Source organism: Heloderma suspectum, chromosome 17 (genome assembly GCF_057233095.1).
Source record: "Heloderma suspectum isolate Gila_16-S chromosome 17, 16-S_ref, whole genome shotgun sequence".
NCBI classification, from domain to species: Eukaryota; Metazoa; Chordata; class Lepidosauria; order Squamata; family Helodermatidae; genus Heloderma; species Heloderma suspectum.
The window spans coordinates 6701611-6728544 of record NC_139474.1 but is presented as its reverse complement, the minus strand read 5'-3'; the positions used below and the strand labels follow the sequence as shown (position 1 = coordinate 6728544).

At 49.9% G+C, this 26934-nt stretch overlaps 2 protein-coding genes across 8 annotated transcripts in view; one reads left to right on the top strand and one right to left on the bottom strand.

The window, feature by feature from the left end:
• Positions 1 to 4409, top strand: part of BBS1 (Bardet-Biedl syndrome 1) — a 31952-nt gene extending 27543 nt beyond the window's left edge. For 4 of the 7 annotated variants that reach the window (XR_014786259.1, XR_014786258.1, XM_084823783.1 and 1 more), the window contains 2 exons: positions 2685 to 2771; positions 4013 to 4409. Coding sequence is in view for 5 of the 7 variants with exons in the window: in XM_084823783.1 (XP_084679909.1) it covers positions 2685 to 2771; positions 4013 to 4099 (174 nt within the window). In the remaining 2 variants the exon portion in view is untranslated. Of the gene's footprint in view, positions 1 to 2684 lie in introns of all 7 variants that reach the window. The other 3 variants (XM_084823780.1, XM_084823779.1, XM_084823781.1) reach the window with 2 other exon arrangements.
• A 3260-nt stretch (positions 4410 to 7669) lies between these two features.
• On the bottom strand, positions 7670 to 25099 carry CTSW (cathepsin W). The gene is made up of 11 exons (XM_084823777.1): positions 24982 to 25099; positions 24366 to 24423; positions 23113 to 23226; positions 19761 to 19912; positions 16558 to 16657; positions 15275 to 15355; positions 14061 to 14180; positions 12273 to 12337; positions 11707 to 11797; positions 10637 to 10713; positions 7670 to 9510 (listed from the first exon to the last, which is right to left on the bottom strand). The coding sequence occupies exons 1-11, from the start codon at positions 25075 to 25077 to the stop codon at positions 9400 to 9402; spliced, it is 1065 nt and encodes a 354-aa protein (XP_084679903.1). The 5' UTR covers positions 25078 to 25099; the 3' UTR covers positions 7670 to 9399.
• Positions 25100 to 26934: the final 1835 nt, after the last annotated feature.

Sequence of the window (26934 nt, the reverse complement as noted above, 5' to 3'; positions counted from 1 at the left end):
TGAGCTGCTTCTTGCAAAATTTCGGCTTAAATTGAAGAACGTCGGGAAAACCACTAAACCATTCAGGTATGACCTAAATCATATCCCTGATGAATATACAGTGGAGGTGAGGAATAGATTTCAGGGATTAGACCTGATAGACAGAGTGCCTGAGGAACTATGGACGGAGGTCCGTAACATTGTTCAGGAGGCAGCAACGAAATCCGTCCCAAAGAAAAAGAAATGCAAGAAAGCCAAGTGGCTGTCTGATGAGGCTTTACAAGTAGCTCACGAAAGAAGGGAAGCGAAAAGCAAGGGAGAAAGGGGAAGATATACCCAACTGAATGCAGAGTTCCAGAGAATAGCAAGGAGAGACAAGAAGGCCTTCTTAAATGAACAATGCAAAGAAATCGAGGAAAACAACAGAATGGGAAAGACTAGAGATCTCTTCAAGAAAATCGGAGATCTCAAGGGAACGTTTTGTGCAAAGACGGGCATGATAAAGGACAAAGAAGGCAGGGACCTCACAGAAGCAGATGAGATTAAGAAGAGGTGGCAAGAATACACAGAAGAACTATACAGGAAAGATCTAAATGTCCCTGATAGCCATGATAGTGCGGTCACTGAACTTGAGCCGGACATCCTCGAGAGTGAAGTCAAGTGGGCCTTAGGAAGCATTAGTAACAACAAAGCTAGTGGAGATGACAGTATTCCAGCTGAGCTATTTAAAATCCTAAAAGATGATGCTGTTAAAGTGCTGCATTCAATATGCCAACAAATCTGGAACACTCAACAGTGGCCACAAGACTGGAAAAGGTCAGTTTACATTCCAATTCCAAAGAAGGGCAACGCCAAAGAGTGTTCAAACTACCGCACCATTGCGCTCATTTCACATGCCAGCAAGGTGATGCTCAAAATCCTACAAGCTAGGCTTCAGCAGTATGCGAACCGAGAACTACCGGAAGTACAAGCTGGGTTTCGAAGAGGCAGAGGAACTAGAGATCAAATTGCCAACGTTCGCTGCATCATGGAGAAAGCAAGAGAATTCCAGAAAAACGTCTATTTCTGCTTCATTGACTACGCTAAAGCCTTTGATTGTGTGGATCACAACAAACTGTGGCAAATTCTTAAAAGTGATGGGAGTACCAGACCACCTTACCTGTCTCCTGAGAAACCTGTACGAGGGTCAAGAAGCAACAGTCAGAACCAGACATGGAACAACCGATTGGTTCAAAATTGGGAAAGGAGTACGACAAGGCTGCATATTGTCACCCTGCTTATTTAACTTATATGCAGAGTACATCATGAGAAATGCCGGGTTGGATGAATCAGAGGTCGGAATTAAGATTGCCGGGAGAATTATCAACAACCTCCAATATGCAGACGATACCACCCTAATGGCAGAAAGCGAAGAGGATCTCAAGAGCCTCTTGTTGAGGGTGAAAGAGGAGAGTGCAAAAGCTGGTTTGAAACTCAACATTAAAAAAACTAAGATCATGTCATCTGGCCCTATCACTTCCTGGCATATAGAAGGGGAAGAAATGGAAGCAGTGACAGATTTTACTTTCTTGGGCTCCAAGATCACCGCAGATGGTGACTGTAGCCATGAAATTAAAAGACGCTTGCTCCTTGGGAGGAAAGCTATGGCCAACCTAGACAGCGTAGTAAGAAGCAGAGACATCACCTTGCCGACAAAGGTCCGTCTAATCAAAGCTATGGTTTTCCCAGTAGTAATGTATGGCTGTGAGAGCTGGACTATAAGGAAGGCTGAGCGCCAAAGAATTGATGCTTTCGAACTGTGGTGCTGGAGAAGACTCTTACGAGTCCCCTGGACTGCAAGGAGGTCCAATCAGTCCATCCTAAAGGAAATCAACCCTGAGTGCTCATTGGAAGGACAGATAATGAAGCTGAAGCTCCAATATTTTGGCCACCTAATGCGAAGAGAAAACTCCCTGGAAAAGACCCTGATGCTGGGAAAGACTGAAGGCAAAAGGAGAAGGGGACGGCAGAGGATGAGATGGCTAGATAGCATCACGGATGCAATGAGTATGAACTTGAGCACGCTCCGGGAGAGAGCGCAGGACAGGAAGGCCTGGCTTGCTATGGTCCATGGGGTCACGAAGAGTCGGGAACGACTGAACAACAACAACAACAACAATGCAATGAATGAGTATACCGTACATGTATAGACAAAAGCATAATCACATGTGTCTCAATATACAAAAAAAGAAAGAAACTCAGTTAAGCAGCCTTAAGTAACATTACACAAAACACAGTCTAAGGAACATTATGCAGACAGGCCTCCGTATTATACCCCTTTCATCACTCTTCATCAGAAGAAGCCGAGTAATTATAAGAATTCTTCCTCCACGAACATTACGGGGCTTTGCTATAATTGTTTTTACAGTTCATGGAAGAACTGTATGTTGAGACGTACGTGATTATTCTTTGGTCTATAAATGCAGGGTGTGTTCATTCATTGCATAAAATGAGTATATTTGTAACAGTTGTGTGCCTTAAAGCATTTCTGGCCGTTCTCAGAGGTTCGGCCACTTGCCTCGCTAGAGGGGGCACTCCATTTTGTGATTGCCGCCTGCCTCCTGTTTTCCTCCTGGGGCTCTAAACCCTGCAGCTTCATTCTTTCTAGCCCTTCCCCACCACTCTGCTTGTATTGAACATTTTCTTTACCTTCTGCTCTCCTTTAGGCTCCTATGTTGGTCCCGGGACTGAATTACCCCCTAGCAACCTTTGTGGAGAGCCTCAGTGACCACGGGATCTCTGATACCATTAAGGTTAGTGTCCATGTGCTGATTTTCCTGTTCTGGACAGCCTGTTCATTGACTTCCCACCCCACTGTTGTCATGGTCTTGGAGGCCTGTTTGAGGCTACTCACATGCTGCCTTTTTTTAAAGACTGGCTTCTGTTCACCTTGATCCTCTCTCTCCTAGGCAGGAACTTTGCCTGCAGTTCCAGACTCCAAGATAGCTGTGGTGTTGAGCTCCTTTCCTCAGATGGCTTTATTCCAAATGAACCACAGTAAAACAGTTCTGTCCTTAACCACTAACACACAACAAAACAGAATAGGTTTAAGGAAAATTATGTGTGTAAAAAATATGACAAGATTTGAATAGAAATCCTGATATTTCATACAATTTAAAACAACTATTTACCAGTCCATCAGTATATCACATATACAGAGTTACAACACTGGGTTCCAAATCAAAGGGCGGTACAAATATACAATGCCTGTGTCCCAAATGCGTTTTGACCAAACTGCTCCTCTTCAGTGGGGAAAATATACAGCCTTTACTAAAACATGTTTTCATGATGTTATACTTCCTACATGGAACCTGTAGAACAAAATACACAAACTTGGAGATGCCGGGGTAATATACCTTACCTACATAATCAGATAAACGTAAACTAATAAAAAATCAATTCACCAGTAAATATTATTTATACAAACTTTGTAATCTTCATCATGCAGTTGGTAGATGAATGCAAAAATACATATGATCTGTTGATGGACTGCTAATTGTTTTACATTTTGTGTGAAATCAGTATTTATATCAAAAATGTTTTTCACACACATCATTTTCCTTAAATTTATTCCAAATGACTCCACTGATTGATTAATTTTGGGACCCCGGTTGTGGAATTCCCTCCCCAAAGAGGCTTGCCTGGTGCCTACTTTGTGGTCTTTCTGGCACCAGGTGAAGACCTTGTTATTTTCCCGGGCTTTTTACCCCTTCCGTTTACAAAATGGCGATAGTGCGTTTTTAGATCTTTTGCACTGCTGCTGCTTTTGACCCCACTTTTTCATCTTCGGTTTTATTCTCTCTCAAGCTTTGGGTGTTTATATGACGTTTTACTATGCAGTTGTATTTTATGGTTTTTAAGCTTTGTTTTGTAAACCTCCCAGAGAGTTTTGGCCAATTGGTGGTATAAAATGGTAATACCTGAAATGAAAAATGAACGGAGGTTTTTAAGAATGCCTCCTACCGCGCTCTACCCTCGGCTGTCTGCTTTGCAGGTGTTTGTGTTGCATGGAGCGGGGACAGAGCCCCTGCTCACGGCACACATCAGTATGCCCGTCAGTGAAGGCCAGGCAGCTGTGTGAATGTCGCTGAGAGTGAAGCCAGAGAAAGCTCCTCTCCAGGTTGGACACCTTGACAGCAGCGTACTCTTCGCCTTTGTCAGCGCTGTGAGAGGACACCCTGAGCGGACTCTCGTCTCAGGACAACTGTTGCCCTCCTTGACGGTGGTGATTGGACCTCTCCTCACATTGAGGACAAACCCGTGTCCGGAAGCTGCCACAGGATAGGCCCAGCTTAGAAATCACTTGCCTTCCGGGTCGGAGGTGGAAGATCGGAACAGCAAAGTCAGGCCAGTCTAAGTAGCCCAATAAACTTTATTCTGTCTTAATTAAATTTGACTGTGGGAGTGTCTCTACACGGAGGTTTTTGGGGAAAGGACGTGCAGAAAAGGTCATCCTAAATGAGCAGGGAGTGGGATATTTTGGACAACAGCTCCCAGCATTCCTAACCATTGGCCATGCTAGCGGGGATTTATGGGAGTTGAAATCCAAAACATCTGGAGGGCACAGCTTAGGTCTTCCCCAGCAAAAGGGCTGGGGGGGGGGCTCCTCCTCTTCCAGTTCTCCCCCACACAAGCATTGCACCGTGCTTCGTGTGGTTGCTCCACCTGCCATTTTGAACTGCCCTGTTTTCCTTCCCATCAGCAGGGGGTGGGCTGGGGGGGACGGAGGAGTCGGCTGCTGTAACTGCCAGGATGGTCAGTATCTGCCGTTTGGCTCGTTTTCTCCATCAGTGTGGTTTTTTGTTTGCGCCTTTTGAACGCGGAGGTGTGAAGAAGCAAGTTCCATCCCCAACCACAGTCTCCACCAACCACCCCATTTATAGAAAGGTGCTATGTTTCTGTTCTCAAGCAGCTCCTGTTTCTATAGACCTCCTGGGCCGAGGTCTGTAGAAAGACACACTCTCTTTTCTGACTGCAGCCCATTTCAGGGCTGGTGCCAGAAGGCTGGGCGTTTGCCAGGGCTTTGCGACCAGCAGAGGGCTTGCCACCTTAATTGTGCGATCATTTCCTCTTTGCACAGCGCATTTGAGAAGACCAGAGGCAACCTAAGAAAATTCTCCATTTGCATGTCCCATTTTTTCGGGGGGGGGGGCGTGGAGAGTGCTGAACTTGAGGGCCCCCCAAATCCTGCAGACAGCACCACCCGCCCCCCGCCCCCCAGCCTGCACTCTCGATTCTTCAGGCTTTTAAAATCGCTCACTCAGCATCGACGTAGCGCTCAGCTTGAACAACAGTTGCATTGCCAGCACCCCATCTGTGATGCCGTCCGTTATTCCAAGACGAATTTCTTGTGTACATTCGCCTAAGCAAGGGCCCTGCTTTGTCAGCTCCGCCACTGCACCAGAACAGCTTTGGCCTGCAAAACCAGCTGAATTTGATCCACGGTACCAGCCCAGTTTTGTCACCCGTTTACACAATGTTTGCCGACATCTGTACTAGCCGCTGCTCCTGTGCCTTTAACCGCCACTCTGTCTGCAGAGATTAGCAGGCGATGACATTAATCTCCATGCCAGGAAAAGCTTCTGTTTCTGATGAATGGCATATGAGCAAGACAGGCTGTGTGTGTGTGTGTGTGTGTGTGTGTGTGTGTGGTGTGTCCCCGGCCATCCATCTGTCCCTCCCAGGCTAGTTGGCAGTTGAATTTACATTCTAAATGCCCAATCCCAATATCTCGGATATATCTTGTTTTCTTTTTAATCAGGCTGCTAAGAATCCTCTCTTGGAGATTCTTGGCCTCCCCCCCCCATTATTAATTCCCAGGCTCCATAGAGCAGATTGGGGGAAGACATGACTGGCAAGCTAACTTTGCTTCTAATACCAAAGCTGCCCCTGGCTTTGTCTCTCACGAATGAAAGTCTGGAAGGAAAGAAATTCTAGAAAAACACTCATGTGTTCTAAGCCTGTAGCAAAAAAAAAAAAAAAAACCAAAAGCAGAGAGGGAGAGAGAGAGAATGTGCGATTTTAGAGTTTAATCGTTTATTGAGGCAGCTTGTATAGTCTCTTTCATCAAATACGCTAAGTGGTGGGTATGCGATACATACTGGGGCTACGTATATAATACATGCTTCTTTTTCTGGCAGGCCATCCATGTCTTGGACAGTGTGGGGACACACTGGCCACATTTGCACAGAATGGTAAGGCAGGATTCTGACTGAACAGGCTGGTGGAGCCCGTTCGCTCCCACTTGTCTCCTGCTGCTGGCATGAGCAGCTAGACTATTATTTATTTATTGCATTTATATCCTGCCCTTTTTCCTCCTTAAGGAACCCAAGGCGGCTGACATGATCCTCCTCCTCTCCATTTTATGCTCACAGCAACAACCCTGTGAGGTGGGCTGGGCTGAGAGTCTGAGCCAGCCCAAAGTCACCCAGGGAGCTTCCATGGCTGAGGGGGGACTTGAACCCGGATCTCCCGACTCCTGGTCCGGCACTCTAGCTACTATACCATTGACTACTCAGACTGGGCACAATCATTGCAGCCCACCATGACTTTTTTAAGCCATGGTGGGCTGTGGCACATGTGGGAGTCTATTTTGAACATTCAACCCCTGGCAGAGGGTTTCTGTGCTTAGTTGTGTTGTCTGAACCTGGACCCCATGGGTTTTTCAGGGTTAAACAACTCTCAAGTAACCCTACAACAGACCATGGGTTATTTGAGGGTTGTTTAACCCTCAAACAACCCACGCTACCCAGGTTTGGACAACACAACTAACCATGGCAACCTCCCGCTGGGGGGTGAATATTCAAAACGGACACCTGCACGTGCCACAACTCACCGTGGCTTAAATAAGCTGGGGGCGGAGGGCTGTGGTGATCATGCAAACCAGGTCATAGAAATCTCAACATGACATCCCATCCCACAATCGTGGTTTACAAGCCAAGGTCATGAACTGGGGTTTGGCCAGAGTCGCAAACCAGGGTTGTTCTTGGCTTACGAAGCCTGGCTTGTTTGGGGCACAGCAAGTCAGGCTTCCTGGGTTCAGACGTCATGCTAAGCTTTCTCTTCCTGCTTAGTTTAGCCACTCAGACTAGTGGGAAGAGCCAGGTGGGAGTGAACAGGCTGCGTACGCTAGCATGCAGCTCATTCATGCTGAGCCAGGATTCATCAGAATTCTGGCTTACTGTTCTCTCCGAATGCAGCCATTGTTGTTAAAGGGTCATAATTCATCACACCATGCAACTGTTAAAGGCACAGAGCAGAGTGGGGGGAGAGGAACCCTAAAGGGCTGAGAGACACAGTGGAAAGGAAACCATCTTAAGCCACAGTGAAGATAACACCTCATGAAGATAGCACCTCGTGACATTTTGGGTGTGAAATACCATCCATGCAAGACATAATCTAAACAGAAACTGCATTTGCTGGAACATGAAACCATGAATGCAGAACTATTTCTGTAACACACCAATAGGGGACAGGCAGTGGAACAATGGCTTTTCGTGGTCTGAGAACTTCCCATAATCCTGATTCCATCCCTGAGAGAAGCATGGTCAATTTTGTTAATCCTCTTTTTATTTAAGCACCAAAATTACTAGGGCTGTACAATATATTTTAATACTGCCTGCATACTAATAATCCAGGAAGTTCTCTTTCTGCATTCTTTCCTTCTAACTGTGCTTTAATTTTTTTTTAACCTCTGGCAGCTCTTGCCATCACACATATTTCTGCACAAAACCTGGAAATGTGGTCAACGTTCTAAAACTTTAAATCTTTGCAGTTCTAAAGGATTTTTTTAAAGCTGCCTTTTGAATTGTTGCCGTCACGTTTATCAGTACAAATTTAAAAATAAACCAGCAAAATTCAATACGTTACACCCTCAGTCATCTCTATTTTTGTTACATTCATTTTTGTTATCTCTTCTCCCCTTGTCTCTTGACTGCAACCCTGCGAGGTAGGTTGTTGCTCAGTGAGCTTCATGGTTGAGCGGGAACTTGAACCTGAGCCTACCCACATCTACTCCAGTACTCTAACCACCGCTCCACACTGCCTCTTGTTCCCCCCTCTACTCTTTTGCTTTGTATGCCTTTAATTCTCATAGGGGCTGTACTGTTTGGCGGATGTAAAGTATGACTGAAAGGTGACAGCTTGAGACACTGGAACATGGGTGCGGAACCTCTGTCATCAGGGCCAAATTCCATCAGGGGCCATGTTCCAGTGGTGGGTGGGGCCGAAGGCAAAAGGGGGGTGGGGCCAGAAATTCCAGCATATTGCAGCTTCGAGCTCTTACTGCCGTGAGCTAAGCCTTGGGAGAGGCATTCCAACCTTTTAGAATGGGGGGAAAATGCACAAGCCGCTGGGAAACTGACCAAAACTATTAGTGGTCAGGGAAAAGGGTGTGTGGCCATCTGGGGAACTCTTGAGGATCAGATTTGGCCTCTGAGTCTAAGATTCTGCACCCCTGCATTAGAGGATATGTAGCAGAAAAACCCACATTGACAGGCCTGATGACATGATATGGCTCTCTATTCTGTAAGGCGTGCTCTCTCTCTCTCTCTCCCTCTCTCTCTCTCTCACACACACACACACACACACACACACACACTCACCTTGAAACGGTGGCCACGTGTGCATTTTTCTACAGCTCCTGCTTGCTATATTCATTTACTGCTTTATGACTCCTTTGTTAGTCAGTGGATGAGGGAGATGGAGAAGAGGATTTATAGGCTGGGTTTTTCTCCTGACATTTTGGGCATTTATGGCTTAAATGTTACGCTCTCTGTTACGCAGAGATTAGTTGATTTAGATCTCCAGTGCCTGAGAGCTGCCGCTGACAAATCTTGTTCCCCGTTATCTCTAAGCGATCCTCTAGAATATGGAATTGTTAGTGCTTCGTATTTGAATACACTGACTGTTTCCAAATACCGGGGAGCCTCCTTACTCGCTCGTTTCAGCGTGTTGCCCCCTGCACTGTTAAGTGGACGATTCGTTAAGATCCCGATTAACGAACGTCTGCGTCCATGTGGAATGGGTGCAATAGAGTCCGTTGATCCTGTCCTGTAATCTCTATAATGACTGCAGGGAGACACTGATTTTCCCCGTATTAAGGACTCCCCCGGGACGACCTTCTGAAGAGCTGGTGATGTTCTGTTGGAAGGGAGATTCATGCCATGTCACCGGGAAGGTTGCTAGGTTTTTTCTCATTTCAACACAAACAAGGGAGAAAATTGTGTTGGCCCCATTTTCAAATTTATTGGTTTTATTTAATTATTCATCGCCAGCTCTATCTTTCTTTTGTATACACATTTTTATTGGTCTGTGCCCGTAATAAACGATTCATTCAGTCATACATACGCAGGCACGTGCACACACACACCGTTGTGCCATTTAAGGAGGGCAACGAACGGGCTTTTTCCCCCATGAATCCTTGATGAACGCCGTCGTTGCGTACATGGCGATACCGCAAGTGTTGTTGCCACGGTAGAGGCGGAAATACCCCTAGGCAAGGAGAGCGCAGGTTAAAAAAGGACAACGTGATGCTTTTGATTGTTTCACAAACGGTGAAAATTGTGTGATTTGAATCAAGATACATACCGAACTGTTATTGCAAAAATGAGCGCGTTGGTACAGTGAGACTGAGCTTCAGGTTTGCAGGACACAGATTGGATGTGCAGGAGGGTGAAGTTGAGGGGGTCAGCATCCCTCCCCCATCATTTAAATTTCCCCAAACCAAGAAGTACCAGAGGGAGAGGGATGAGTGGCAGTCAAGCCTGCACAGATGTCCTGGAGGAGAAGGCTATCAAAAGCTACTAGTCCTCATGGATATGTGCTGCCTCCAGGATCAGAGGCAGTCTGCCTATGTGACCAGTTTCTGGGGAAGATGGGCAGGAGGGTGCTGTGGCACTCCTGTCCTGCTTGTGGGTTTCCTGTGGCAGCTGGTTGGCCACTGTGGACTAGATGGACCCTGGGTCTGATCCAGCAGGGCTCTTCTTAAGTTCTTGTGCTTCCTTGGTAGTGAAAAATCAGCTCTTCGCATATCCTGGGCTTTCCCCTCTCTTCAGTGAGGGTTTTGGTTGGTTTTTTTCACCCCAGCCACCTCTTTCAAGCCAGTTGCACAGTCCTAAACTTGTAAGTGTCCTCTGAGGTCATCTAGTCCAACCCCCTGCCAATGCAGGAAACCCACTGCTACACCATCCCCGAGCGGTGGGCCATCCAAGCTCTGCTTTGAACCCTCCAACAAAGGGAAGTCCACCACCTTCCCCAGGTAGCCTGTTCCGCTGTCAAAGCACTTGTGCCATCACCGAGTTCTCCCTAATGCTGACTAGAAACTTGAACTCGGTGCTTTGGGCACCATCCTCTGGAGCCACAAAAAATGAGATTGCTCCTTCATCTCTGGGGCAGCCCTTCAAGTATTTGAAGACGGCTACCGTATTGCCTCTTCATCACCTCTTCTCCAGGCTACACATACGCCTTCACCCTTCCCTCGTAGGATTTGGTCTCCACACCTCCCTCCATCTTTGCCACCCTCCTCTGGGCATGCACCAGTTTGCTGCAACACCTGCATTCCCCCGAGCCTCCACCCCCGGTCCTTCCCAGCGATTAAAACAACTGGAAATCAACCTACCTCTTCTCCCCACTGGTGTCCCCACGAGTTCTGGATGATCCAATACGGCCCGGTCCAGGACCCACGCCGGGATTTGACTGCGCAGAAGGGTAAACAGCAGCTTAAGCGTTGCTTTGCTGGATCGGGCCCAAGTATCCATCATCCTGCTTTCGACACTGATCAGGCGGATGCCAGAGAGACTTACAAGCAGGGCAGGAAAGAGACTGGCCTCCCTTGTAGCCTGTCACGGGCATCTCATCCTCTGCACAGGGAGGTTTGGTTTAGCTGTCCTAGCTACTGATACACCCTCTCCTCTGAGAATTGACCCTATTTTAAAAAGCTGTCCTGTGGCAGTGAGTTCCACAAGTTAACCAGAAGCCCAGAGCCAAAGAACTGCCTGATTCGTTTCAAACCAAACATGTGAAATGCAGCTTTCCCCAGCCTGGTGCCCTCTAAACGTGTTGGACTGCAGCTCCCATCATTCCCAGTCAGAATGGCCAAATGACCTCACCAGATGGCCTTGTTTATTTATTACATTTATATCCCACATTTTTTTCCTCCTTAAGGAACCCAAGGCAGCATACATAACCCTCCTCCTCTCCATTTTATCCTCACAACAACAACCCTGTGAGGTAGGTTGGGCTGAGAGTCCGTGACTAGCCCAAAATCACCTGGTGAGCTTCCATGGCCGAGGGGGGCCTAGAACCCGGATCTCCTGACTCCCAGTCCAGACCTCTAGCCACTATGCCACCCCGGCGGTCATACTGTCTCCTGGCCTCAGGATCCATTCTCCATCTGCAGAATGGGGATAACGGTACCCTGACATGCTACTTTTCTATGTGCAGGGATTTTTTTGCACAGAGGAGCATTCTGTCATGCTCACCTGCAGCCTGAAATGGTATGGCTGGGGCACAGGCTGACTAACCCAGTGAAGAGCATTTTTTTCCCCCTGTCCTCTTTCGCCTGCTCGTTGCTCTACCCTAGACGTCGCTGTTGTGGATTCAGGCTCCAGTTGTCATCACTGACGACAGAGCTTACCCCACCAGGATGCTTCCTCCCCTGCTCCCACGGCAAAGGCCTCATCCGCTCACCTTCATCAAAGCCCACAATGACCACGGCGTGATCGAGCCGTTTTGAGCTGCAGTCCTGAGAAGATCTTTCGACAATGCCCCTTTGGTAATGCTGGCATGTAGAGAGAAGCAGAGCAGGTAACCATCAGCAAAGAGCGGGAGAATCCTTAAAGTAGGGGTGGGAAACCTTAGGCCGGGAGGCCAAATCCAGCCCTCTGGGGTTTCCCATATGGCCACACCCCCTTCCGCCACCCAGCGAGGATTTGGTGGCTTCCCGGCTTTTGTGCTGTTTTTCCCCCCATTCTAAAGGTTCAAAATGCCTTTCCTAAGGCTCAGTTGATGGCAGGAAGAGCTTCGAGCTCTGACAGGCTGGCACTTTCTGTATTTTTAGCCCTGCCCACTTTGCCTTTGGCTCCGCCCACCACTGCAATGCGGCCCCCGAAAGCTTCTCCAAAATGGAATTCGGGCCGTGGGCTGAAAGAGGTTCCCCACCCTGCCTTAAACCAAAGGTAACCTTCCCAAGAAAGGTGGGGAGGAAGGTTAGGTGGGTAAGACGGGCTTTCCTTCCCCCTCCACCAAACACTCACCTGAAGGTCTTTCATGTTGAGGAGAGCGGTTACAGGCCCTTCGGAAGCAACACATTCGGCGATGTCTGGAGAACGGTGGGGAAAACCGTAGGGTTAGCATCGAAGGGGACAGAGGATAGGAGAGCCCAGGCTTTACTACGAAGCCAGCGTTCTGTCCCCAAATTTATCTCCTCCCCCACCCACCCCCCGCCTCCATCAACACACATACACCCAGTTCCAAGTTTCAACCCTGGGACATGATCAGTTATGATTAATGCCTCCGAGAAAATGCAGAGCATCCTTTCTTCGCTAACAGGTGGTCCCAACTGGTCTCTGCGTGGCTTAGGGCCTTGTCAGAGGTTAGAGGAACTTGTGTGGGCTGACTGGTGTTCGAAGTGCCAGAAGCGAGCTTTCGAGTTACATAGAGCTCTTCTTCAGATGCACGCATTCAAGAGCAAAATTAAGGATGGCGGGGAGAGAATGACATTGCCTCAATAAAACTTTCTTCCCCAATGTTTTTTTTTTAATCTATATTTATTTTATTTTTATGAATGAAATAAACAATACCAACAACATAGTCAAAACCTTCAGTTTCGAACATTACAGTATTTGGGGAAGAAAAAAGGAAAAGAAAAGGAGGAAAGCAAAAGAAGGAGAAAAAGGGGGGGAAAAGATTATATCTAAGCTTCAATGAAAGCAAACCAAATATCCAAATATAAGTCCAATTGCAAATAATACCTATACAGTACTCTTCCATACATTGCAGGTATTATTAAATCTTCAATCCGCTGCTCCATAAACGGTGAGCCTTGTCTTTCAATGTTATAACCTCAGTCTTATAGCAAATAAACGGGAGCAAACAATCCATTTCCATTAACCATACATTACCATTCCATTGACACATATTAGTAAACATTAAAAGTTTAACCAACAAAAAATAATAATCATAATCCCATAATAATGATAGCGATAGTAACATTAATGATAACTTTTTTTAAAAAAAGAAGAAAAAAATTTAAGAGAAGGGTAAAAAGTAAAACCATTTATTTAATGTAAGTAATATCATATCTAAAAATATATTTATATATGTACACACACATACACACACCAGCAGGGATTTATACAGTATAACACATCTTCCCCATTGTTTTAAGAACTGACAGCTTTACCCCAACAAAACCTGAATCTTAACCGTAGCCTTGATTGAATGTAATTTTGGAACACTGCCGCCTGCCAAAGAGTTCAGTGCTGCTCTGAAGCTTGCTCCCAGAGTTTTGAACATTATTTGGCTCAGTGTGGCAAACACCCTGGCCAAGCAGGGATGACTTCCAGACAAAGTGAGCCCTAATGTCTTAAAAGACGAGATTCAGCTCCCTGGAAGATCCACACTGGCCTGAGGACTGTGTCTTCCTTTGACCCAATTGATGTTTCATCTTTGTTCCAGAACCAGTGAGAAGTGCTACCATCTTCCTTTTATCTGTGTACATAATTCCCTGCAGTCTCCACCAGGACTTTAGCTGAACCAAGGCTTTAAGATTCTAGACCCATTTCCCATCCCAGTTATGCGTGTGGCTGTAGAAGACAGCACCTCTAAACATGTGCAGAGTGCATTCTTCCTCTGTGCTTGGTTGCCCGAGTCAAATCCACCCTACCTCTAGAATTAGGAGGCATTAGTTCTAAGCAGGCTTGGGCACCTCTTCCTTTTACAAATGACACCTTGGTCTTTTATCGCCATCCACTTGGCCAGAAATTAATCACACTCGTTTCCTCATAGGCCTCTTTGATGATACCCCACCACCAAATCCTTACCTTTCTCATTCCGGGGGAGTATTCGATAGCCGTCAATCACGGCCACTGTTCGTCCCCGGTGTTTTTGGCACAACTGATTTTTGCCCACGTAGGGGTAGAGAATGCTGCTTGACAGCCCACCTGGGACAGAACACAGTGGTTAGCCGTGAGTGCGTACCAGGGACAGAGACACAGACAGGGAGAAAGAGTGGAGGGGGCAACTCTTCCCACTTCTCTTTATTAATTCATCAGTAGCTTAGAAAAAAGGCAACGGTGGGTATAGTTGGGCAGCTGCAGGGTGCCTAGACCCACTGACCAAAGCCCCCTGGAGCTGCGTCTCCTCCTCCCCTTGGCAACCTGCTTGTTCAGCAGCCTCTCGCTCTGGCCCAGAGGGCGCCGGTGGTGAGAAGAAGGAGCAGATTTATTTTATTTATTTATTACATTGATATCCCGCCTTTTTTCCTCCTTAAGGAACGCAAGGCGGCGTATGTAATCCTCTCCATTTTAGCCTCACAACAGTAACCCTGCGAGGCAGGTTGAGCTGAGACTCTGCGACTGGCCCAAAGTCACCCGGTGAGCTTCCGTGGCCGAGTGGGGACTAGAACCCGGATCTCCTGGCTCCCAGTCCAACGTTCTAGCCACTACACCACCCTGGCTCTGCCTATCAAGCAAGCAAGTGATGGCCATGATGAGAAAGAGGAGGAGGAGGAGGAAAAGGAGGAGCGGCTGGTGACCATGGCGGTGAGAAGGTGAGGGAGGGGGCCCCTTGAGGGGGTCTAGCCCAAGGGCCCTCTGAACCCTGGAGCCAGCACTGAAATGGAAACATGGCCGAGGTACACAAAATTACCTCGGGAGAAAGTGGGGAGGGAGACATTTTTCTCCCTCTCTAGTAACGCTAGAACCCAAAGGGGCCATCCCTTCAAGCTGGCTGGTGGGTGATTCAGGGCAGACAAAAGGAGGGACATCTTCACGCAGCGCACCTTCAGACGATGGAATTCGCGACAAGATGGAACGATGGGCGCTAATTTGGATGGCTTCAAAAGGGGACTGGACAAATTCATGGAGGAAAAGGCTACCAGTGGCTACTATGGCTGTATGCTGCCTCCTCCAGTGTCAGAGGCGGTACGCCCACGTGCACCAGTTTGCGGGGAACATGGGCAGGAATGGCGGGGTACGAATGTATGATGGCATCACCATCAGTAAAACAGGTCGGACCTCACGGGGTTTATACATACTGTGGTTTAAAACAGTCAAGAGTCCATCCCACACGTAGCCTCCCTCGCAGCCTCTCCTGTAGTACGTGCAGTCAATTAACTCTGGAACGGAAGAACAAATTGCTTGGTAAGAAGAGAACCCCACACCTCTAGGGACCTCGGAAGCTGCCTTATCCTGAGTCAGAGCCTTGGGCCACCTAGCCCGGTACTGTCGACACTGACTGGCAGCAGCGCCTCTCCAGGGTTTCAGGCAGGAATATTTCCAGCCCCAGCTGAAGATGATGCCTTGGACTGAGCCTGGGACTTTCTACCACTGAGCTACGGCCCTTCCCTTTGGGCTCAGGTTCACACACCCACCCCACTTTTTCAGTGCCCAGGTGACTCAACAGTAACGACCCCAAAAGGAAATGGATCCTCGGCGAGGCAAAAAGAGAACAGAGAAGAATCATTTGTGCCGATTTCTCGTTCAGGCTCACGAGGAGCTGTCGATAACGATGTTTTGCCCGGCATATCTTTAATCTAAAGAACAATACACCTTTTCGGCTTTCGAGAAACCGTTCAAGACAGGCCATCACAGACAAGACCACAGCAGAGAGAAACGACAGTCTCCGCATTGCAGAAGGGGCGGTCGGGGGAAATTCAGGCCGGAATCCTTGGTGTGAGAAGAGGAGTATTGTACGCACAGCCTTATTTGTGTCTGTGAGACGTGGGAAGAAGCCCCAGCTGACAGAATTATTTTATTTATTTATTTATACCCTGGCTTTCTACCAGGAAATGGCACTCACGGCGGCTGACAATAAAAACCAAAAATGGATTTAAAAACCCTCACTGAAACAAGAATGAAACAAATGCATTAAAAACACAAACATACACCAATAAAATAATACACAACGATAAATGAATAAAACAGCACCCAATCCAGCACAACCAGCTTACGTGCCAAAGGGCTACTTAAATAAAAATCTCTTTGCCTGCCAGCAGGACAGCACACAACACACCAACCTTGCCTGCCTTGGCAAGGAGCTGCACACCCTGGGAGTGGCCCCCGAGAAGGCCCTTTCTCGCAACCTTGCCAAACATGCCTCTGATGGTGGCGGGACCAAGGCAAAGGCCTCCGCCAAAGATCTTAAAATGCTGCCAGACTTGTATGGCAGAAGGCAGTCTTTATGGTAGCCAGTTCCATGCCTTATGGGGCTTTATGGGTCAAAACCAGCACCTGGAATTGTGCTACAAACAAGGGCCCGGCCCAAACCAAGCCCTCTGTCCGGCCACCCCTTCTCCCATCCTTCCGATGCCTGACGTACCCTGTACTGAGAGATTCCGTGGCGAATGTTGGTGGATGTTCCACAAGGCCTCAATGTTGGACACAGCAGCAAAAGCCCAGCAAGCCCTACACTCTTCGCCCTGGGACAGGGAGAGAAGAGTGGTTTTAGAGACCAGGATGAGTTCATCAAGAATACTCCCCCCCCCCCGCCATCCTCACCCCCAAATTCTGATCTCAGAAGACCGGCAATGGCTCCAGAGTGTCCTTTCCTGGGTCTAGCCTCCTGCTGAATTTCCCACAATACCCCACAGCAGTGCCAGGGGTGTCTAAATCCAGCTGCTTAAAAGGGTGTCTAAATCCAGCTGCTTAAAAGGGTGTCTAAATCCAGCTGCTTAAAGGGGTGTCTAAATCCAGCTGCTTGGCACTGCTCAGAGTGCCATATTGGGGGGGGGAATTAAGGGGGGAGTGATACCAGGTGCTCTCCATGGCCCTGCAGAAGGCCTAATACAGATCAGAACTATATGTATGACTCTGGGGTTCATCACACAGGGGCAGAAATCTGCATCAGAACCAGGGCTTTCTCCATCCGATTTCATCGCAGGATTAGATGAGGCTCCTTTATGCAGCCGTTTCTGTCTCAATATATTCCGTTCCTTACCTTTTCACGGGGTGGCTACTGTTCCGCAGAAAGCCACTGCATGCTCTGGGAGCATCCCGAAATTTCTTCCCTGGTCCCTGCCCCTTTCCCTCCCTTCGCAGATCACTGGTGCTCTGGTTGTGATTGACACGCAATGCAGGTGGACAGCCTCCACCAAACTGCCCAAGCCCCGCCCGCGCAGGCACCGGTTTCCTGGAGAACTGCCGGCACGCCGGCCAGTCACTGTTGTGGAGCAAGCAGCCGAAGTCGGGAGCAAAAGTCGGCGCATTGCATTTAGTCTCGGCATGGCGGCAAGCCGGCAGGTCAGTATACAGACACGCCCTGACGTCACTGCCATCATCATTGTGACCGTGCCCCCAGTAACCCCAAACGCAGCAGGGTTTTCATGCTACGGGAGAAGTATACAGGCAGGCCCTGGCACTCCTGTTGCTTAGGCTGAAAAAAGACTGCATTTTTTCCATTTGGGGATAGCACAGGATAGGCAGGGGGAAATGGCAGAAAAATCACTGGAGGATCACGACGTCGTGTAATGGACCCGCAAACCTCCGTGAGTGGCCATGTGCGATAAACTGCAGGTGTAGAGATGCCCTCTGTATTGGTGGCAGTTAACCCCTGTTGACCGTAAGAGACAAGTTCTGAGGTGCCCCCTTCTGCACACACGCAGCCTGTCCCTTTAAGCACCCCTTTTTTCCAGACAGAAATTTGCCTGGTGATGCTTTTTCTGGAACGGAAACAGTGGCATAGTGGTACATTTTGATGTGCAGGCACTCATCGTGACACTCCCTATAGCCATGCCCACAAAGAGAGTCCAAAAATGCAGGCAGTGGTGTTGATCCAAATCACCAAATCGGTTCTAGCACTTTTCATCTCCTCTGGGAGCGGATCTTTGGTCAAGCAAATGGGCCTGAATTCCCCTCTCAAGACCAACCCATGCCAAAACATTTTGCATTACAGCAGGGAACGCTGTGTCGTTGCTGGAAAATTTCATTTCCCACCCTCAGCTATGATGGCTCAGAGGGAACAGGAAATTCTGAGGGGGTGGCAGATGATGGCCCGGTTCACACGTAAGGAGAAGCCACCGTGGGTGAATTTCCCTGCGGGGTTTCCCATCGTGGTGGCGGCCGCCATTTTGAATATTCAAGCCACAGCGAGGGTGGGTATAGCTTGTTGTTACGTGTGAACCCAGCGAGGGTGGATTGTTGGGGTGGTTAACAAGCCACCCGCAACCCTAAAATAGCCCATGGGCTCTGCGTGGTTTGTTGACAAGCCACTCCAACAAGCCACCCTCGTCAGGTTCACATGTAACGATAAGCCTCAGCGCGCCCCTGCCATGGCTCGAATATTCAAAATGGTGGTGGCTGCCACAGTGAGAAACCCCACAGGGAAATTCATCCATGGCGGCTTCTCGTTCCATGCGAACCAGGTCGATGTGAGCATCCCTAGGATTAAAAAAGTCCCCGCAGTGCATTCCTGTGAGCCGTGGCTTCGCTACACCTCTAAATAAAGTGTGGAGGAGGAAATATCAGCTGTTCCATTTCTGCACCTTTGGCTGCAAGTTAAAGACACAGGAGCAGGGCTAGTAAGAAAAAGGTGGCCGCCCCAGTCTGGCCAACCTCTGTAGCCCTTCAGGAGGGAGAAACTAGTTCCAGTAACAGGCCACATGGCACAATCCTTCCCCCAGGTGGAAGACAAGAGGCTGGTGTACAGGTTGACTTGGACTCTTGCCTCCATGTCCCACTCCCTGTCTCAACCAATTGCCGACACCTGGACGCACAATTATCTGAACCGCTTAGAGATTATTTTTTTATGTGGGGTAAGTGGTACATAAATGTATTAAATTAATATATTAATAATCCGGGTTTTTTGTCACCCGTAGGGAACTTTTGCATTTGCAATGTACAACGTGGGAAAGAGAGGCTTGGAAGAGGCAGCTGAGGATGCCGCCCGCTTGTACGATTCGGGAGGCCTGCTCTGATTTTGACCTCGAGACTCCCGTTGGCTGCATTTGTTCCTTCCCGTCCCTACGCCTGCTAGACACTTGTCAAAGGAAAAGAGATTTTCGGAATGCAGCCTCCTGAATTCTCCCTCTGAATGGAATCCCGCAACAGCTGCCCTTTCACTGCCCACCACTCGGGGAGGCGGGTCTCCGTGGCATGGGGCCAGTACTAGGGTGACCATGTACCCCACTTTACAGAGGAGAGTCCTCTCTTTGAAGGGCTCCCCAATCCAAGTCCAGTTAAAGACACCCTAAGAAAGGAAATCTTCAAAGCTTGAAACTGCCTGTTCACAGTTAGTGCAGCGAGACAGCAGTTTACCCCACTGTGGTGAGATGGTTTTGATCTCCATTTAAATCAGGTCATTATTTTTACATTTGCATCTATACATATACACTACCATATTTAGGTACCCTCTTCTTTGGGGGTGGGGGGGTGATGTTTTCCCTCTTTTTAAGTGACACCGAAGCAGCCACCCCAGCTCAGCACACTCGCCAAAGAGCAGGATAGGACCCTCCTGTTTTCCTCTCTGCATCTCCATCAGTTGGGAGCAGCCTGCCAATGGACTAAACCATCCCTTCCCGCCTTTACCTGGCTTTTCACCGCTGTGACTGCCCCAGCTTTCCTCCAGTCGCAGGAACTGCTTCTTTTCCCCAGAGGGGGCTTCTCCGACTGCCTCAGGGTGGGGGGCTGGCTGGGCAAGGGCCGGGGGAAGGTGGCAAACATCTCCGCAAACTCCCTTTCTGGGTGACAGGGAAAGAAAAGCGGGGATAGCGTGTTCAGGCAGCCAAGAGCACAGAGCTGTATAAGTGTGTGTGAAGCTTAGGTCATGGCTGAGGGTAGGCATGGCTGGGCGCCTACTGGGGCCCCCCACTCCAGCAGGGGCCCACTGGCAAGAGCCCCCTGGAGATGCTGCTCCTCTTCCCCGTTACAACCAAGAGTGTTGGACTGAGAGCCGGGAGATCTGGGTTCTAGTCCCCCCTCGGCCATGGAAGCTCACTGGGTGACTCTGGGCCAGTCACAGACTCTCAGCCCAACCCACCTCACAGGGTTGTTGTGAGGATAAAATGGAGAGGAGGAGGATAATGTAAGCCGCCTTGGGTTCCTTGCAAGAGGAAAAAAGGCGGGGTATAAATGCAATAAATAAAATAAATAAAAGATTGTCCCCTGCCTCTCGCTCTGCCCCAGAGAACGGAGGTGGTGAGGAGGGGGAGCAGGAGATGCCCCGGCCCACTTGCCCCCTGGCTCTCCGCTTGTCAAGCAAGCAAGAGGCGGCCAAGATGAGGAAGAGGAGAAGCAAGAGCAGCTGGTGACCGTGGCGGGGAGAAGGAGACTCACTGAAGGAGGGGGCCTTCCCCAAGGGCCCTCCAAAACCTGGAGCCGGCACTGACCAAGTCCCTAAACGTGGGAAATCTAATTTAAGAAGTAAATGTGGCTGAGCCTGCAGAAGTGCCCACAACCACTCAGGGCCGGCGCCAATGGTCGGCCTGGCCGGGCAGCTGCCAAGGGCCCTCACCCCGCGGGGGCCCACTGACCAGAGCCCCCTGGAGTTGCCCCTCCTCTTCCCCCTTGCAACCTGCTTCTTCCCCCGCCTCTCTCTCTCTGGCCCACACAGTGGTGGCAGTAAGAAGGGGGAGCAGGAGATGCCCCGGCCTCCTTGCCCCCTGGCTCTCTGCCTGCCAAGCGAGCAAGCGGCGGCCATGCTGAGGAAGAGGAGGGGGAGCAAGAGCGCCCGGAGGCCACGAGGGTGGGTTGCCCAGGGACCCTCAAAAACCCGGAGCTGGCGCTGGCTTGGGGAACTGATTGGGGTTACTCTGTAGAGAGGGAAAGGCACTCTGCGCACACTTTCTACGTGATTATTATCTTCGGATTGCCCCTCGGCTTTTAGGCCCAGAGGCCAGATGCTGAATACACATTTTGAGGTCTGTGCCGCAGGAGCCAGAACACAGGGACACAATCCCTGACCCAAAAAAGAGAACAAGAACAAAGCAATATAGGAGTCAGGAAAAGCTTTCCCCAACACCCCCCACCCCACCCCACCCCACCCCGGATGTTTTGGACTTCAACCACATCCTTCCCAGCCAGCACGGCCTTTGGGGATGATGGGAATTGTGGTGCGTATGCATATGGAGCCTACGTGGTTGGAGAAGGCCGGGATTAGGGTATCGATTTTAAATCATGAGGGGATTTGAGTCAAAGTGGTGAGAAATAAACCCCAGTATATACGTGTGCATGCATAGATTTGCCTGCCTCCCCCTTTGCTGCCTTAAAGAGCCGTTTCATCGGCTGATACCAGCAGGGGAAGCATTTCAGGGCCTGCAGAGAAGTGTTATCACCTGCCAAGTTGGCAGACCACAACAGCGACGGGAGGACTGCCAGCGTTTCAAGCAGGCACTGCAGCTGTGCCTTAAAGAGCGGCTTTCTCTGCAGACGTCAGCCGGTGAAAAGGCCGCAGTGTGAAACCCCCGTTCAAAGGCAGAGGAGCCAAATAGGCAGGGCCTGTTGCTATTGGCGAATGTATGCTGCCATTCAAGGCAGGAGAGCAGAGGCTGCTAAAGCTGGTGGCCACCCTAGCACAAACAATTCGAACCCTTTAGGTAGAACAGGACGCGTCTGCGTGTGCGGACCTCTTTGGAGGCTTTCCGCACCAGATTGGGCTGCCGTCTTATGTCTCCGAGCAGGACACCCATGACTTTATGGACAGGTAGGAATTCGACAGGTACACTGTCCTCCAGAGCAGGGATGAGGAGCCAGTGGCCGTCCAGATGCTGATGGAGTACAACTCCCATCATCCCTGGCCACTGGCCATGAAGGCCGGGGCTGGTGGGAATTGGAGTTCGACAGCATCGGAATGGCAACAGGCCTCCATCCTTGCTCCGGAGGCATGGAGACAGACCTCCAATGGAGCTGAATACTTGGAGATCCAGGGCAGACAAGAGGAAGGAACAGTGACTACGGGCCAGGATGGCAATATGCTGCCTCCAGTATCAGAGGCACTACGCCTCTGTGCCAGTTGCTGGGGAACACAAGCGGGAGGGTGCTGTTGCCCTCCTCCTGCTTGTGGACTACCCATCAGGTTGGCCACTGTGAGAACAGAATGCTGGCCTAGATAGACCCTTGGTCTGATCCAGCAGGGCCCTTCTTGTGTTCTTAGGAAAGCTTTACCTGTTGAATATCTGCCTGCCCCGCGGCTACAGCGCCAGGAGCAGTGTGAGAACCAGTGTGGTGCAGTGGCGGGAGTGTTGGGCTGGGACCCGGGGGACCCAGGTTCTAGTCCCCACTTGGCCCTGAAGCTCACGGGGTGACTTTGGGCCAGTCGCTAACCTACTTCGCAGGGTTGTTGTGAGGCTAAAAATGGAGAGGAGAAGGACTTTGTAAGCCACCTTGGGTTCCTTGCAAGAGGAATATAAAGAGAAGATGAAGATGAAGAGAAAGTAGAGATTACCCTCTGGGTTAGGAAATCTGTCCCTTGACTTCTGGAGGGCAAGGCTGGTCCAAGATCACATAGCAGTCCCCACGGTATGCGGGGTGGGGAGTGGGAAACCCACATTGTCCTCCACTCCCACTCTTATTTATTGGTTTGATCTGTACTCCGCCTTTCTACCAAGAAAGACGGCTTACAATCACAAATCAAACTCAGTTAAAACAATCAAACAGACGTGTTTTAACACAACCAAAAACACAGCAATAACAGAATGAAAACAACATCCACCCAACAGACCGGCCGATGTGCCAAAGGTTCGCTTGAATAAAAAGGCCTTTTGCCCTCCGGCAGAAGGAAAGGAGAGCAGAGCAGGAGCCAACCTCTGGACCCGGCAGGATGTTTTCCGCGCAAGGCCCACGGAGGAAGGTGAGGGTCAGCTCCCTTTGGATCTCCTCTGCTGCCCTTGAATAGCCATGCATCTTCCAACCTGCCCTTTCCACCCCGGCCTCCCCACGTTACCTGTCAGGTCGCTGAAGCGGGTGACCCCGTACCGCGCTGTCCCCAGTTCGGACGCCTGCAGCTCACGGCTCACCTCCATGTTCCGCACGAAGGCCTTGAAGCGAAGGTGCATCTCTGGGGTGAGAAATCAAGATGGGGGGCAGTGGGGGGCGGAGAGGCCAAGATCAGCAGACAGTGGTGCGCTTAGGTAATTTTAGACCGGACTCCATGGTCTTATGGGGGGTCTGCTGCTGGGTTTGGGCTCCCTTCCTGCCCATTCTGCTAAATGGGGGTCCAGACCTCTGCCCCAAAGTCCTGTCCTGACAGCACCACGCTCAGCAGGCCAGGTCACAGGGCTTGCTTTCTTCCCCCCCCCCCCCAGTGTGGACTCCATCTCAGGGGGTTGAAGCGTCCGTGTCAGATTTCCAGGCACCCCACACCCACTCATTTTATTTCCAAGGCCTGCCGGCAATTTGCAACCTTTCGCCCAGGAAACCCAAATGCAGAGGCAGGGAGGGCGTAGAAAGCACTCTACCCATGCTCAGAGGCCCTGTTTGCTATCACAGCACTGGCAACAGCTTTTCAACCTAGGCCAGTGTGGCGAGCTTAGGGGGTTTTTTTAACTGGGGCAGCTGGCAGAGCGAAACGCTGCTTTTCAGCGCCATCTTTATTTGGGATCAAAAGAGGGAGTTTGTGCTTTAGAGCTCAGACGTCACTTCTGCCTTGTTCTTAGGTTCTTGGGCAAGTGACTTTTCTTTTAGTCTCTCCAGTTTGCCTTCTGGGAAACGAGTTGTTCTGGGACTGGCCATGCCCATCATGGCAGCCATTTGGTGAGAGCGCTCATGACACACCCTCAAAATTCCAAATGTGCCCACTGACCCCGAAAGGTTGCAGACCCCATACAAAATAAGTTCATCCCACAACATTGGCCTCTGCCCACACCTGTGTTAAAGCAATCCGCCAGTTCATTTATTTCCCAAATTACCCCATCCAAGCTTGCCACCTTCATGTATGTAAGCTTTGGCAATTGGGCGGTATGCAAATGTAATCAATCAATCAATAAAAATAAAATACGTATGCCAGCCTTCCTCAACCTGGCGCCTTCCAGATGTATCGGATTACAGCCTCCATCACCCCCAGCCAGCATGGCCAGGGCAGCTGGGGCTGATAGGGATTGTAGTCTGGCACATCTGGAAGGCACCCAGCGTTAGAAGACGAGTTGAAACTAATTTTCCGACCCACTCCCTAAGCCCCGGGGAGAACACTTCCATTACCTTCTTGGTTCCGGTAGGTTTTGTTGAACTGGATCATAAAATCCTGGAACATCTGAGTCTGAGACAAAAGCAAAAGGCAGAGAGAGAGTGAATTAATTTCAGACCCAAGCCTCCCCCCGCCCCTTACATCAACCCCTTTTAGGACGCTATCCTGTGCAGGTTTAGACAGAAAAAGGTCCTACAGCTCTCAGCATGCTGGGAGCTGTAGGACTTTTTCTCTCTCTAAACCTGCATAGGATTTTGCCCCTACAGTCTCAGTTCTGCCAGTGGCTGGCACCCCCATTTTGGCCTCAGATGCCCCTCATCTGTGACTTTCTCCCAGGGTTGTCGCCTCTTTTCTGGCTTCAGCGCCTTTTTATGACTGCCCGGACAGCAGAGTTGAATGAATCATCTTTTCCATCTGAAACGGTTGCGCGATGATGAAGCTCGCTTCCTCTGTTGAATTTCTGTCTGCAAGGCAGCTATTAAACGCCTAGGAGCCCTTTCTGCTGGAATGGGCAGGGGGTGGAATTTTTTTAAAAAAAACAAACAACCCACAGCATGCCAAGCAATTTTTCTTGCGTCGACCCCCTGCCCGCGAACCCCTCTCCCCGTTTCCTTTCGGGGGTCTCCTCACCATGGCCGTGTCTGGGACCAGGATGGAGTCAGTAGCGGGGGCAGAGATCCATGCTCCGCAGAGCATCAAGCAAAGAGGCAGGGTGGCTGGCTGCATAGCGAGTGCACCCTGCAAGGTCAGAGTTAGGAGTGCAAGTAATCTTGGCTGGGCACAAAAACTGAAGATAGCAGGGAGGCGTGAAGTGGAAAGCAGCCATGTGTTGAGGAGGAAACCACAGAGGCAGGAAGACGAGGAGGTGTTATTTTGGGGAGGGGGCCTCCGCGTTTGTCGGAAAGACTTAAATGCACACCATGCGTAGGAAAAATCAAAGCAATCAACCAGCACTATCAAATAAATCACGCCGGCCACGCGATGGGGCCCCTTGGAACCTGTGCATCAGTGGCAGGGTGGCCTCTGAGCATGCACAGAACGCCTGCCTCACAAATCACCACCCTGCCCCTTCAAACTCTGCCTCTGTCCTTTGTGGTTGCAGTTGGTTGTTTTTTTAAAGGAGCCGTGTATACTACTCCAAAATCCATAGAGTACAGGAGCGGAGGAGCTTCTTTCAGCCAGAAGGCCAGGATCAGTTTTGGGCAAGCTCTCATTGCAGTGGTGGGCGGGGCTGAAAGCAAAGGGGCGGAGTCAAAGGCAGAAAGGGTGGGGCCAAAAATACCAGTGTGTGTAAGCTTAAATCTTTTATTCCCATTCACTAAGGAGAGGAGTTTCAACCTTGTACAATGGGGGGAAAATGGCACAAACGCTGGGAAACCCCCAAACAAATGATGGTGGGGGGGAAGGGGTGTGGCCATCTGGGCAACTCCGATTGGGACCCCCCGAAGGCCAAATTGGGTTCTCCACCCCTGGTATAGTGTAATATCTTTATTAGGCCAACTCAGAGATCACCCCAAGTGTGCAAGCTTTCGAGATCTGCAGATGTCTTCATCAGGCAACATGTTATCAAAAAAGCAGGTTGTGTGTGTGGGGGGGGCGTGGAATGGAGGGGAGAAAGGATGACTGGATATTGCTGTCAGGATGTCTGGATGCTCAGAGACTTAAGACAATATGGTGGAGGAGGGTGCAAATTGGGTGCCGCCAGGTACCAGGACAGTTTAAGGTTTCAGTGCCCCTAGGACAGGGGTGGGCAACTTGTGACCCTCGGGATTCTGGGAGTTGTAGTCCAACACATCTGGAGGGCACCAGGTTGGCGAAGGCGGCTCTAGATGTTTTGGCCTACAATTCCCATCATCCCCACCACTGGCTCTGCTGGCTAGGGCTGATGGGAGTTGTAGGCCAAAACATCTGGAGGGCCACAGTTGCCCAAGGACCACTGGGAACAAGAAAGTTGCAAACCCTCGTAGATCCCCCCCTTTTGAAAATAAAAAATCCAGCTGTTAATTCAAAACTGTCTCCATCCTGGGCGAACCAGACAGGTCGCTTGGTTGGTAGAAAACATTTTTAAAAACAAAAACCAAGCACGCCTGGCTTTGCACAATCGCTGCAAAACGCCTTTGGGCCCCAGCCGTGTGCTGGTTTCTCAGCCCTCTGCGCGCGCGCACACACTGCTCTGTCTGGACACAGCCCCCGCACCTGTCCCACACTTGTAGGGCCTTGGCAAAGTTCCTCTGTTCCACTCGGCTTGACCTTGAGCGGTGTTGGCCAGGCCCTGGCTGAGATGCAGCTAACTTGGAAGCGGTTGCAGGAAATAATCCATCCCTCTGCCCCTCAAACCTGTCTTGTCTGCTGCACTTTTCTTCTGTTTGGCCAATTCATGCTTTCATAAGGAGGACGGGGCTTCTCTCTTTCTCCCCCCCCCCCCAGCCCACCTCCAGATGAGGGCTGAAACAGGCTGGAAACTGGGTCAGGCATCAACCCAGAATCCAGTTCTAGTGGCAAAATCCTTGGGAAGGTAACAACAGTAGCACGTGGCGCTTTCAAGCATTCCAACTCCAATTGCTCTACCTGCATTTATCTGTT

Bases quoted from the DNA above. Each gene is read 5' to 3' on its own strand.
- CTSW (XM_084823777.1), bottom strand. From the start codon at position 25,077: ATGCAGCCAGCCACCCTGCCTCTTTGCTTGATGCTCTGCGGAGCATGG. The intron at 24,424-24,981 runs GTGAGGAGACCC...CTTTTGTCTCAG, and splicing joins TGGTCCCAGACACGGCCATG to ACTCAGATGTTCCAGGATTT. The intron at 9,511-10,636 runs GTAGGTTGATTT...CTCCTTGCCTAG, and splicing joins GACACCAGTGGGGAGAAGAG to GGGTATTTCCGCCTCTACCG.